The following is a 15,363-nucleotide window of genomic DNA, read 5'->3' as shown; positions in this document are numbered from 1 at the left end:
TGTATAGCCTAACATAAAGGTCTCTAGCGTTATATTTTGCCAACGAACTAATATCGAAACCGTGATATGGTTTTGTGCTTTATAAAACAGCACAAGACTTTAAGTATCCTATATAGGCATTATGTTTGTGCTGCGTGATTTAAAGAAAAGTGCGCACTTTGCTCACGCGATCAAAGGGTTTATTTCTTGCAAGTGAAGACATTAGGACAAAAGTATTGTAATTTTCCTATAGTGTAATGTAAAATATACTTTTGAAATATTCATTTTCATTTATTAGGCTATATGGATTTTATGTCATAGGAATAATTATAGAAATCATTATTATATTATTATACTAATTGTTTGGCATACTAAAACACCAGTTATAATGTAATGTAGACTGAAACTCCATATCATAACTAAAAAATATGTTTGAGCCCCCTTTAATGTCCAGGTACAAGTCAATGTTTTTTATTTGTGCACAGTTCATGGGTTGAAGCCCGTTGAAGCTCTTAATTTTGAGCTCTCAAAGAGCACCAGATTGATGCATTTAACCTTAAAATGTACAAAATTTTCTTGCGGGGGAGCATGCCCCCGAACCCCCCTAGAGGGACAGAGGTTTACCCAACATAGTTTTACAAAATCCTATATGGGAAAGATCTATCATTTATGAACTTTACTCCAGCATAGTACAACAAAGTTCCTTTTAAGTCAGTAAACTAAAACTCTTAATGCAAAATTAAAATGTCCTTGGACAAACTATACATTAGGCCTGCCTAAGGGGGGGCCTACAAGACATTGATTGTGCCCAGGGGCCTCTGAATTCTTAATCCGGCCCTGCACCTCACCTCGGACCTCACTAATTTTCAAACCCTGGTTACGGCCTTGATTGAAGGTCTTGTGGATTGTGGTGAAATGTCTCGCCGCTTTGTGTCTCTTGGCAATCGCATTGCTAGCTCCACAGATGATGCATACAGCTTTATCTTTAACATTAGTGAAGAGGAATTCTGTCTCCCACTCCTCGTTAAAATAAGTATTTTTCTTTTTTGCATGACCTGCATCATCATCCATAATTAAAGGTGCTGTAAGCGATCCCGGGAGACGTTACTTCTTGTTGACATTCGAATTGTTGTCAAACAAAATGGAGGCTAGCTAGACCCTCCCTCCTCCTCATCCCGTCTCCTCCCTCCTCCCCTCCCTTCCGACATAAAGGAAAGTCCAAATAGTCACTACAAACAAAGTTAAGTTTTACTGATACTTCATTCAATGAGTAATGTCGCCAAGTTAGATAAATGCTTTTATATATTGCAGAACAGAATGCAGAAAAAGAGAAACATTATCTTAAAATTGTCTCGCCACCTGAGGTTATAACTATAGCTCCCATACAAGGACGCAATAATAGCACGATAACGTTCGCGTTTCCCAGTGAGCATAAACAACGGCGGCGGCGTAAACAAATTTAGTCAACGTTGTCAACAGCCTATAAATGAACATTCAAATTCATAACAAACAGTGGATGAAAACAATCATTCACACAAATTGTCGCCCTATGTGAATTTGCTTGATCATTTACAATAGAGATTGATCGCTGCTAGAAACATGTTGTATTCACCAAAGTTAACGCTGACTGCATAGATCTAGCTAATTACATCCTTGTGTTGGTTTAGCGAACATGAGCGTAAGTTTAGAAAGAAAAATGGATTTACCTGTTCTGCAAAAACAGAGCAACTATGTCGGATTGGAAGCCCTTCTGCCGGCGGAGTTCTCGCCACCTTTTAAAGGTTTTTCCGATGTAAATTCGGGACTTCGTGCGTTCCTTATCCTTGTCCCTCTTCTTTGCAATTTGTTCATCAGAACGTCGTCTCTTTGGTTGTGTGTCGGCCATAATTCAAACTTCCCTCTTCATGCTTCTCTGTTCTCTCTGCTCCACACCCCCTTCACGTGCACGCGCACTAACCCCCCAAACCCCACCCTCCAATACTTCTTGTCGGTTATTGGCTGGAACTCTGTTTATTATGTTTCGTGGTGCGGGTGAGCCCAGTTTGTTTTTGTTGCCGTTTGTGGAGCCTGTGGTGTCTAGAGAGACCGCGTTTTTTTACAGTGTGTTCAGGGGACAGGCAGCTAGCGGATAGTGAGGAGATGTTTGCTGCATGTGACAAAAAATGTTTTGGCCTAAAAAACGTGTCGCATCACTTACAGCACCTTTAATCTTTTTTCTTTTTTATAGTTCAATTTATCCTATTTATGCCGTCTGCCCGTGACCGCCACAACTCACAGAATAATACCGTTAATAAAAGTAACAGGTTTTGTTTAGCACAAACGTAACGTACGTCGATACGCTCAGATTCTAAATAGTTAAAATTATTGAATGATTTGATTATGTTTTAATGTTATATGAAATGTTACCATTAGTTATTTTTCTCATTTTATGTTATTATCATGAAAAAAAATGAAATGAAGAAAAGAAAGAAAATGAAAGATTACATTTCTGGCTATTTATAGAACGTGCTTGGCGAGCGACTCACAGGCACCATGTTGGAGACCACTGCTAAAGGGTGTTCCAGAAATATATAGACATGACTTCCAAACACTTACTTCTATAAGGAATAAATAAAACACTTAAGGAAACTGTATCTCCAGATCTGTGTATGTTCCATATTCCAGCTTTGTGTGGTGAACATCATTATTGTTATTGTTCCATCTAATCATAAGACTAACCTTGTCCCAGTGTCTCTCTCGATCCAAAGCAATGATCACCATGGAAGGATTAGTGAGATAGCCATCAGCGTTGAAGGAGAGGTCCTTATGCTCCCATGACACATTTAGCATATGCCTGTAGAACAAATTAGTAGCTTTAAATTAGTAAACCAAAAAAAAAAGTCGATTTGAATTTTAAGTGATTGTACAATTGCTTGGATTTGATCAATCTCTGAAATGAGACAGAAGACTATTAGGCAGAAAGGAGGACATTTCAAATACAAGCCTATAATATTTTCTCCCCACCGAGTCAAATGAATATAAATCAGAGCGTACAGACACTAATACATTTACAGTATTCATTCTCTCTCTTTTAATCCTCCTTGTCTCATAGACCTGAACATTTTTACTAAACGAATTGCTCACTTATAGAACCAGCTACTGGTGGAGCAGAACATGAGGCAGGATTTAACAATGTCATTCAATTTTAATGATAAAAAGTGCAGTAGCAGTTATCATTATTCAGACATCATTTTAATAATGGCTAAAACCATGACTTGACTATACAACTATCAACAACAAAATCTTCAGAGGAACTCAAATACACCACTCTATATCCAACTTATCCACCTTCTCTAAGATTTATAGCTCCTTTGCAAACAACAAAGCTTATAAAGAACTATTCAATCTCAGTTATGCATGAGAATGCATTATATTGGACAAATATGCAAAAATGTAAATCCTGTTACCATTTATATACCCTCATGTCATTTCAAATTACTCTGTATAAATAAATATAAAATGGCAGTACAAATTTTACCTGTCTGGAAATATGAAAAATGACAAAAAAACAAAAACAAAAGTAGCCTACACAACAATACATGACAAACAGATGGAAATGTAAGATTATTCACCAATAATCTTCCTTTCCTGTGATCTATTAATTTGACAACTGCTCAGATTTGATCATTGAGTCACTGAGTTGAACTCTGACTTGTGAACGAATCAGTCAGTTTTGTGAACAATTCATTGAAAAGAACAATTCATTCAATGATCCAGTTCTCAAGTTCAACTCACTGTCCACAACATGCAACAGTGGGTCTTGAGTTAACTTACTTTTATTGCCATTTTTTCGTTGTCGGTTTTTGTCGTGTATTAAAAAGAACCATGTGAAGAATGAGGGTGAGCAAATATGTAATTTTCATTCCTTCCTCTACCCATCTTACCATGTCAACTCAGACCATCCTACTAATATACAGTAACGTCCCCCCCCCCCCCCCAAGAGAATGCATTCCTTTTTGCCGCCTGATGAATCCTTTGATAATGCCCAACTAGCATTGACGTCTGAAAAGCCAGTTCTTTTAAGATTTATAAACTGTCTTCCGACAGACGTTTCTTTTTATGCCAGAGAAACGGGCAGACACCTGAACAGCACCGAAGCCTGGGAACATTCCGGATGGAGAACCCAGTCACTCATGTGTCTCTGATACGCTTGATCACAGAAAGCTCGGAGAGGCAATTGGAACACTATTTAATGAGGACGGTGACTCCCAGGTGAATGGCAGATTTAACAAGGAAATCTGGAGAATCTCCCAGTCTCATTACAAGGGAGAAAGACCACAAGAAAAAGTGCAAAAAATCCAATGTTTTGTCTGGAAAGCTGTTTATGATGAAATCTCCAGCGGCCAACTAAGCTATGAGAATTAAAATTGTCAGGACTTTGAGTATTTGTAAATTTGCCACCCACACTTTCCTGTTGAATTTGATGTGATCAACATTTTTGACAAAAAATAGGGCAATGCTGGCCAAGGGAGGACTAAATATATGACAGCTTCATAAAACATTACTGGCAGTCAGAGTACTCCAGATATTCCAAAGGGATGTCTATGATATAGTTTTTCTCTTTCTTTTAAGGGTGTACTCACACTAGGTACGGTTGCCATGAACCGGGCCCGAGTACGATTGTCCCCCCTCCCCACTCCCCCACTGGCCTGCACTCACATAGGGTTTCAGCATTCGTGCTGGAGCACGCTTACGTCATTATGGTGTGACGGTTTCGGGATAAACAGGAAGAGCGGCGCATCGCTCTGAGTCCATCGCTCTGTTTACTTTGTGGATAATTTTGAGTCGTTTGGTCCTTGAACAGTCGTTAAACAGATCTATCGCCTTTGTGGCACGAAAATTTTCACGTAATCGTGCTGCTCGTATGAGGAGGTTTGCGTCACGCGTCCTGTTCCGTGCTCCAGCACGGTTAGCGCTCACACTGCATGCGAACCGCGCCCGAGTCCAACTGAACCGTGCTCTGGCCCACCTCTTCCAACCGGGCCAGGGCCGGCTAATCGAGCCGCGCCCGGGCACGGTTCGGAGCACTCACACTAGTCAAACGAACCGCGCTTTGGTGGTCAAACGCACTCGGGCACGGTTCAAACTGGCTAGTGTGAGTACACCCTAAGACATGCTATTGATAAAGATCGATAAACCACAATAATGAGAGATAATATAATATTAATATAAAGGTCCAAAAAAGAATACATTTTCATCATGACTGTTTCTTAACACAATTAAGTACAAAGTGCCCTTTGTAATAATGTCAAATTAAAAGTTTTACTTTAAAGTACATTTTAAATCATTATGTTTAAATGATCTTTTCTCATGCTTTAAAGAAGTGCACGTATACTAAAACACATGTAAGGTACTTGATAATAATTTGAACAGTAGTTTGTTATTCGATATTACATTTAAAGTTAATACTGTACATTTTAAATGTCAAATTAAACTTCATTATTAGAAATGTGTAATTAAAAGTATATTTAAATACATGTATATATTTAAATATATTTAAACTTTAAATGACATTAACAGATATTTTAGTTTATCATAAATGCTTGTCAGTACATTTACTGCTCGGCAGAACAGTTTAACCATATTTCAAAAGAAGTAATTATGAAATGACATATAAAGATGTACTTAAGTCCTACCTAAGTGGGTCAAAAAACACTCTAAAGTTCAGCTAACTGCATTTAATATAAATTTACACAACAATGCATTTTCATTTAATTGCAAATAAAAAACACTCAACATTCTTTTAAAGGGGTCATCGGATGCCCATTTTCCACAAGTTGGTATGATTGTTTAGGGTGTTCATGTAAAGTTTGTAATATACTTTGGTTAAAATTCCTCAATGGTTGTGTAAAACAACACCCTTTTTATCTCCACAAAAACAGCTTTGTTCACTGACCTGTTTCGGTGCATGTCTCTTTAAATGATAATGAGCAACTGCTCACCCCACCCCTCTCTTCCATGGGGGGTGTCGAATGGCTGAGATATGCTAATACGGGACAGTCCGTCAGTGGTCGTGGGCGGAGCATAAAATCCAAACGGCCTGATTATTGAGAGTGTTTAAACTTTTTGAGAATAAAAAAAAAAGGAGTGATTTTTTTCATTGTATGGTGGTTGTGTACAAACACTGCAAAGACACATTTGTATGCAAACACCATATAAAAGTGAATTTAGCATCCGATGACCCCTTTAAAGTATACTAATTCTGTACTATGTTCTCTTTTTAATTAAAAGTATGCTAAAGTGTACTTATTTTTCACAAGAGAAGACATGGGTTTTAAATCCTTTTTTTAAAAACAAATAATCTAAAAGTGCTTTTCAAAAATACCTTTACTAAACTTGGCAGTCTGAAAAAGTCTTACCTGAATAGAGAATTGTTGGCATTCAATTTGGCAGGACTATTGCAGTCACTGTGACCCTCAGGAATGAATCCTCTGTGCTTGTGGAAACTGTACACCCCTTTTACAATGACTGCCACTCCTTCCCGAACCCTCTGGCGCAGTGTTTTCCTCCAGCGGTCTGTGATAATACTGATGACGCCCACTGGGAAACTGTCAGGAGGGGACACTTCAGGGTTCCCTACAGCCAGACTGGGGATGACCCAGATGTATCCAGGCCCCAGAAGCCCCACATCAGAGGCCATCCTGAACAAGTACTGCGCCTCCTCGTGGGAACAGTACACTAGATATACCTGCGAGTCCACCTGCTGTAGTAGTCTACGTGTGCGGATGTCATTGGCCCCCACGGACATCTCGAAGCTCAGCACATCCTTCAGCTCCCACAGGAAGTAGCTGGTGTCCGTGAAGGATCGAATGTAGTCCACGAAGGTCTCGTAGCCGGGATACAAACTGGTGATCACCACAAAGTTACCCCAGTTGTACTCCTCCATCACTTTGAACATTGCATTTATTTGCTGCTCTATAGAAGATCCCATCTGGAGAAAGGTAGAGCCTTCAGCCTGCATAATCAAGACAGAAGATAAAGGAACTACAATCATTTGTGTGGGTACCATAAAATTATTACTTAAGGACACTAAGGTGATGATACATACACAGGGCAACTTTTTGAGCAATCTTGCTGGGCAATGTTGCCGTCAACGGACAACCAGATGAGACACAGGGTCCATGACTGATCTAAATTATCCAGACAGAAATTTACTGCCAATTTTCAATGGGAAAATGCCCAAGCAACAATCGATCGGCAAGATTGCCCAGCAACATTGCTCAAAAAGTTGCCCTGTGTATCATCACCTTAAGACGTTTTATGAGATATATGCAATCATTCCAAGGAATGGACCTACCAAACCTGAAGACATGTTACAATTAACATGCTAATAACTGAGGTAAAATTGTAAAACTATACATGAATTGACCCTGGCACACCACAGGGAAGCGCACTGAGGCCTGTGCTGTATTCCTTGTTTACACATGATTGTGTGGCCGTTCACAGCTCCAAAACCATTATTAGGTATTGCTGACGATACCACCATTGTGGGTCTGATCCCCAACGATGACGAGGCAGCTTACAGAGAAGAGGTGAGGCTTTTGGGACAATGGTGCCAGAACAACAACCTGTTTCTCAATGTCAGTAAAACTAAGATGCTGGTGATCTACTTTAGGAAGCATAATAAGGTACACACACCCATTTATTTCAGAGGGGACAAAGTAGAGAGAGTCAACAGCATTAGATTCTTAGGGGTCACCCTCACTTCTAAACTCACATGGACTGAGTACACAGCATCCATCATTAAAAAGGCTCATCAATGCCTTTATTTCCTTAGGCGTCTGAAGAAAGCTTTTTTCACTTTTCTGTCCTTACAGGGTGTATTGCATCCAGGTATGACAGCCGCTCCACACAGGAAAGGAAAGCCCTACAAAGGGATGCTAAAAAGGCTCAGAAAATAATTGTCACACAACTACCAGCAGTTGAGGACATCTACATTACACGCTGCCTCAAGAAGACAAAGCGCATCATGAACACTAGTCACCCGCCACAGGCACTTTTCTCTTTTCTGCCATCTGGCAAACGGCTCAGGACTATTCGAACATGCACTACAAGATTCAGGAATAGTTTCTACCCCAATGCCAAGTAATTTAAGCATTTTGGCAGTGTTGTGGAAGAATTAAAAGTAGCAACTTGTCTTTAGCTCAGCTGTTTCCAAAGTGAAACAAGCTACTTTTTCTAACAGTAGGGTTGTTTTTCTATTCACATTATACTGCTTTAAGCTTTTAATACATCCTCTCTCATATATATATCGTTGGAAAATTTGATTCATTACTGTGATTCATTTTGAACAAACTGATTTTATAAGGAATCAGACTTTCCAAAATAGAGAGGATGTTTTAAAGTCAATTTTTCAACTAATTCAGTCAGTTCAAAAAGAAATGATTCACCATTTCAAGTCTCTGCAAGAGCTGTTGAGCAAGACAAACATGGTTGTGATTGATTTATAAATGTAATATTATATACAGTATAATTATAAGGTTATATATTTTATAAGGCATTTTTAAAACCTCAATGTAGTTAGCAACTTTTTGTTAGTTACTTGTAGAGTAACTAATTACTATTTCAAAAGGCTAGCTTAACTACTTTAAATTATGAGCGATTTAAAAGTAGCAACACAAGCTACTGTACACTTTCAAAGTAGCTCCCCAACACTGCATTCTAAATATGACACTGAAGATTTTAATAATGGCTTACTCCCATTATTTTAAATTGTAAAAATATTTCAGAAAATAACTGGCTTTTTTTCCAGATAAATGGGACATTGGTAAGCAAAAGAGACGTTTTTCAAAAAGATTAAAAAAAAATTCCAACCTACTCTAAACATTTAAACTGTATATGTATGTTTTAAATTGACCAATGAATGAGCTTCTGATGGGAACCATAACTCACGCGGCACTATAATTGTTCTGCATTTCAGTTTTACAGGTTGCACACATTTACAGGAGATCCATAGTAACTCAATCATGGTACATGGGACTTTCTCATACCATTGAAATAACGTATTCCTGAGCAACATTAACCTTCAACACGTTCCAAAGTATGAGATACGAGAATTGGATTTACAACGCAAAGACAATTCACTAGACTATTGATCCTATCTGTACCACAGCCACGCGTAGGGACTTGATTTATTGCCTGACTTTCAACCATTATTCCTCTTTCTGTAATCCTATTGAATAGATTTACACTTGACACCTAATACTCGTTTATCCATGCAGCTGTTCAATATCATGCCGGTGTGATGTGCTGTTTGAAAAAAAATTGCAATATTATATTGGCATGTAAAAAAACACTTAGCGTCAATATCAAGCCACAGTTGTGCATGTAAAAAAACCCAAATGATCTATTAGTGCTGTTTTAATTTCACTTGCACTTAGTTAACTTCAAACAAGCGAGCGTCCTAATGCCCTACACTGCCAACCGCATTTCCTTCCACCGCACAGCATGAGATGACTCAAAGGTACCGGAGGAGGTGGTGTCCAATTAAGTTCCAAAGTGAGAAAAATGGGTGTGGAGGTCTGGGAGTGTCAGGAGCCGAGAGACATTCTCCCAAGTCTCCTCTCTGACTAAGAGCTTTCCCCTTCCCTGACAGACTGATCCGGTGTCCTTCAAATAACTTCTGTGGTTAAAGTAGGCTACCTCTTGGAGAGAGAGAGATCAGGTGCCCTGGGACTCACCGGTCCTCCTTCTCCACCAGTTTTCTTTCTTTAAAAAGCTATACAATCACCCAGACTCAGCTCTCCTGCGATTAGCACTCAAGAGCCTCAGCAAGACCAATTGGAAGTTATGCCATAGCAGTCAAAACTTGCCTTATGTCTGAAAAAACTGCATTCGCAGAAAAATGAGATTATCCCTCATGGACTTTCCCTATATGTGCACTTTGGGCATGAACTTAGTCCCATGTGTTTCGATAGGTGCCATGCACCCTCAGTCACTTATTCAGACATGACGTTAAACCAGGCATTCTTAACTCTGGCCCTCAAGGTCCACTTTCCTGCAGGGTTTTGCTCCAACCCTAATCAAACACACCTGAACATGCCAATCAAGGTCTTAAGGATTTCTAGAAAGCAAAGCCGATTTAAGGCAAGCCTCCATGTTTAGAAAAAAAATGTTACTTGTTTTTTTTTTTAATGAATGTTAATGGAGGAGAGGCTTACACTGAATAAACTGCTTTTGTAGGAAAACAGCTTAGAATTTAATGATTCGACAACCTGTCAGCTAATCTCCAACATGTTTTCCATTCAACATTCATTTAACCGATTTTTTTTTTTTTTGCTGTTTTATAAGAGAAGTCATAGACAATTTTGTGACAGGTAGAATTCAGTTTACGTAACTTCCCATTCATTTCTAATGTATTCGCAAACAGTGATCGACTGTCGCACAAAATTAAATTACGTCAAGGCTGTAATGTGATTGGGTCTCAAGGCACACGTGATCCAAATTAGCCGTTACGCTTTCTCCAATGGTAGAGCCATGGATCCCAATGTCTCCCAATAATAATACCATCTCTGCTATAAAGTTTTAGGCCCGTTAGTTTGATAAAGGTTGGAGATAAACTCTGCAGGTATAAGTGGACCTCGAGGGCCAGAGTTAATAGCCCCTGTCTTCAAAGGTACTGTATAGTTCACTCAATAATTAAAATGAAGTAATCATTTTCTCACCCTCTTTCTTTCCAAACATGTTTGACTATCATCCGTGAAACACAGAAGAGTGAAGATTCTGAAGAATGTCTCAGTATTTTTTATCCTTACAATGAAAATAAATTCTTAAAAAGTCAACATTCTTCCAAAAATCTTCTATAGTGTTCTGCAGAAGAAAGAAAGTCCTACAGGTTTGGAACAAGTAAATGATGGCAAAATTATCAATTCTGGCTGACCTAACCCTTTAAAATATATAATGATATTTAATATTTCCTGGATTAAATTAATACATTACATTTCAGGCCATGTTCTTTTTCACACAGGCTTAATCTAATGTCTGGAACTGGCACCCACTTGCCAAAAAGGGAAGCTCCACCCAGATTGTAACATCAAGTGCCAAAGTGATATTTTAAGCTCACTTTATTTATTTGGAAGGCACTTGGCCATTGACAGTGTCCGATGCTACTGGGATTTCATGAAAAAATCCCATAGCAGATGTTTGTGACCTACAGTCCAATCCCAAAAGCTTGGCAAAATAATCAGCCACAGCTAATTCAATTGCATTAGATTTACATGAGCAATATACATTGGTTTGTCTTGCTGTAGCATGACCAGATTCGAACAAAGTAGAACAGGATGTCGCATATCTCTGCCTCCGTTCACCGCAAGCCTATACAACAGGAATTGTATAATCACATCAAATTTATGATATGATATGCACGCATTTCTCAAAGGAGATTAAATGCCTAATCCACAATCTGGAAATGTGGTATTAAATATGTTTCATAGCTTTATGCAATTTTCTAATTTGATTGATATTTTATATGTTTAACCTTTACTATGAAGTCAGTGTGCTGTCCGAAATATTATGACTTTATTACATAAATGAGAATTGGAAATTATAAATATGAAGGATGCAAGAGATTCTTTTCAGGTTTTCCCTCAGTGCTCTTTAATAAAAATAGGAACATGGTCATTGGGTTGTTCAAAAGATTTGGCAAATTATTCAGGTTCTTCATATTTCATGCTTTATGGTTAAACTCCTGAAGAATTATTCCCTGCCAGGACGCTTCATTTTAATCCAGTTCTTACAAAATGATCTGACATTGAAGACAAACGCATATTTTTGGCTTTCTGTTCCACTTTATACATCTTATAAACCTTATGTTTCTGCAATCCGTGCAAGTCTGAAAGGCATTTGAAAATGACAGCTGTGCAGGAAGGAGTCATCCACTCTATAGCTGGTATTGAAGATACTCATCTGTCCCATTAAATCAAGGGCTATTGTGTTTCTCATTTAAAGATATAAATCTTTTGCCAGTCTGAACGCGTAATGATTGTTTTACTGTCTTAAAAGTTGACTTTTTTCTTTTGTGGATTTCAGATATCAGATGCTGCAAAATCCGCACAGCGTGCACAAATAGAGAAAAAGCGACACAACTGCACGTGCTTTTAGTAATGCTTGTTCAAATTGAAAGGATTGGTTAAGCCAGAAATGAACATTTTGTCATAATTTACCCTCATGTTGTTTCAAACTTGTATGAGTTGTGGTGGTGAAGGTTTTTCAAAAGTTAAACCCAAAAAATCGATGTGACCGTTAAGACTGCATTGTGTTTTTTCCAATAGATAAGACAGTAAATTGTAGCTGCAACGAGACACAAAACGCCTTCACTACACACGTGGTATGTAAAATTACAGTCATGGAAGTCTTATACGCAGTTGCCTTAAAAATGTGTATTGAACGGCTGTAATTTTATATCATTTTTTGATGCTATTCAGAAGTTTCCACACCTCAGTAATCAGTGGAAAATGAGACACAACTGTTGGGTGATGGTTATACATTATAACACATATTGATTTTCACACCTCACAAAATCCCTTTTCCACGCATCTGTTCAATAGCATATCAGTGCAGGGGGCTCACTAGAAAATACACACACAAACCACATGCACGTGCTAACGTTTGTCGACCTCACAGCAGTTATTTTATACTCGCTGTGTCTAATACGAGCTGTGAGAACAGCGTCCCTGAAATTACTTCACAGATACCCCTGATTAAACCTTGGTTTGATATTTGAAATAAATGTTCTATGTTTTTCTTTCATGCTGAGTCTTAGCTGTACTCCGAGTAAAGCACAGGGGACTCTGTTACATTGTCATAATTCTAATCTAAATGTCCTGTTTATGTTCATGAATGAAGGCTAATGTTATTGAAACTTAAGTGGTATGCTGGCCACACATTGAACCTAATTCATGAAATATAATCAAAATGTTGTTTTGTATGCATAATTAATTGCACTTAATGCATTTAATTACATTTTCATTACGATTTTCTGTGTAACAAACACATTTCAGTGTTAATCATTACATTTGTGTGGGTAAATTGGTGTAATTCAGTTCAATGCAAAAATTGTAATTAATTTTAATACACTGTCAGAATGCAACAACAAATGATTCCGTTTTACAAATGATTTGTGTTTGTCACAAAGACAATTATTTGTACAATTTTTCTGATGAAAGTTGTTGCATTCATTTCAATGTGAAAATGTATATACAAAAAGTTTTACAAACAATTTATATAGACATTACTTGAGGCCGAAAAGTTTTATGAATGATTTTATGAGAAGTAATTTTCCATCGCATTCAATTTAATGTGACCATTTTTAATGTTTTGTATATAAAAAGCTTTATGAATAATTTGTACAGATATTTGTTCTGCTTGTGTTTCATATATATGACCCAATGAATACACTTTTCTGTAGAAAAAAATTAATTAAAATGTAATTTTAGGTTATCCAAAGGTTCTTTATCTAGCTGCAAGGACAATCCTTTCGTAGTAACTTAAATGTTGAATGGATTGTGATCTCAAGTAATTCCCATTTCTTATTAAACCTGCTTCCTTTAAGCTGACAGATCCCTAAGATCTACCACTGCCACCTTTGCAAACACTTACTTTATGTGGGATGACAACTGCAGAACCTCCACTGATGCCTACTATGGGGATGGACGTCTGAGAGGAGATAAAGTCTAAGATTTGTGCCACAGCTTCTGAGTCCACGTCATCTTCAAACACCACTCCGTGGAGGCTCTCTGCTGCCATAGTCTGACAGAGACGTGTGAATAATGCCTTGGGGTTAGTGTCATTCACAAGCACGGTGATGGGGTTCACTTCCAGGGGCATGTCTAGGAAGTTTTCTGGACTCAGACGACCCTTGATCTCACTGTGGTGAGCCATGCCACTGAAAACCACAGCCACGTTGACCGAAGGAGGGCCAAAGAATGGACGTCCCCGGCAGGGAGGCACTACATTGAGTAACAGATGAAAGAAGAAGAGGAGTTGAAGAGAGGGACCCCAACACCCTTGAGGAGTGGCCATTTCAGCCTCCTAGAGCCTGAGAGACAGACAGAGATAAAGAAAGAGAGCAAACACTTAGCATTTCAGAATTGTTACTTGTTTGCCAGTTTATAAAATGTCAGACTTGCGTTCTCTATAAGTGTATATAATTTATGCATAAGTATATATATATATATATATATATATATATATATACACAGTTACAGAGAACACAAGTCTTACATTGTATAAACTATAAATTCAAAAATATTAAGCAGCACAACTCACAGCGTACATTTACATTTTTATAAGGGGAGACTTAGGGGAGACAGCAGTAATTAATTTATTCAGCAATATTGATTTCTGTGCATTCATCATGAGATGAAAATAGGACACAGTGTTGCATTGTTGTGAAGAAGAGTGACAAATAAAAAGCACTGCTGCAGAAATCTGTTATGCGCACACAAATAAGTGCCATCCACACTAAATCCAAACTTAATAATTACACAAACAAAATTTTTGTTGCTAAAAAGGAACTGTAAACACAGTACCTACACTTAAGGGGTTAGTTCACCCAAAAATGAAAACTATCCCATAATTTACTCACCCTCAAGCCATCCTAGGTGTATATTACTTTCTTTTTTTCAGCCAAACACGATCAGAGTTATATTAAGAAATATCCTGGCTCTTCCACACTTTATAATGGGAGTGAATAGTGCATCCAAAAATGTGCATCCATCCATCATAAAAGTAATCCATACGGTTTCACGGGTTAATAAAGGCGTTCTGAATCAAAGTGATGCGGTTTTGTAAGAAAAATAATTAATAACTTTATAACTTTAGAAACTATAATCACTAGCTTCCGGTAATGTCCATCCGCGAGTTCACAAGATAGTTCTTCAAAATCTTCAAAAAGTTACTATGCACTTCCATTATAAAGCTTGGAAGAGACAGATTTTTTTTTAGATATAACTCTGATTATGTTTGGCTGAAAGAAGAAAGTCATATAGCCTACCTAGGATGGCTTGAGGGTGAGTAAATTATGGGATCATTTTCATTTTTGGGTGAACTAACCCTTTAAATTATGAGAATAATCTTGATTAAATCCTTGTGGATTGACAGGTTCAATTTTAAAACAAACAACGTAATTTATTCAATTTAAATGTATTTATACTGAAGACAAACGACAGGCACGCAATACGAAAATGTTTCCTCGTGTAGCATAAATAAAGAACAAGTGTGCTTTAATGTATAGTAATCCTGTGTTTAAAAACCACTCATGTGATCTGAATGTCTATTTCTGTCACTCATAATCTCAGATTGCATGTGTTCTGGTCACAGTGTGCATGCGCCTTCGCGAAACAACAG

At 37.9% G+C, this 15,363-nt stretch overlaps 1 protein-coding gene across 1 annotated transcript in view; it reads right to left on the bottom strand.

Annotated features, from left to right (window-relative positions):
- grin2cb (glutamate receptor, ionotropic, N-methyl D-aspartate 2Cb) overlaps positions 1 to 14,037 on the bottom strand; it is a gene marked incomplete at both ends in the record, with an annotated part of 35,861 nt that extends 21,824 nt beyond the window's left edge. The window contains 3 exons of the mRNA XM_081392586.1: positions 2,698 to 2,812; positions 6,378 to 6,973; positions 13,615 to 14,037. Of these exons, the coding sequence (XP_081248712.1) occupies positions 2,698 to 2,812; positions 6,378 to 6,973; positions 13,615 to 14,037 (1,134 nt within the window). The remainder of the gene's footprint in view (positions 1 to 2,697; positions 2,813 to 6,377; positions 6,974 to 13,614) is intronic.
- Between the last annotated feature and the right edge of the window lie 1,326 nt (positions 14,038 to 15,363).

This window comes from Scardinius erythrophthalmus (assembly GCF_964197995.2).
Source record: "Scardinius erythrophthalmus genome assembly, chromosome: 18".
In the NCBI taxonomy this organism is placed as follows: Eukaryota; Metazoa; Chordata; class Actinopteri; order Cypriniformes; family Leuciscidae; genus Scardinius; species Scardinius erythrophthalmus.
The sequence above is the reverse complement of the archived record's forward strand: the minus strand, read 5'-3'. Positions and strand labels throughout refer to the sequence as shown.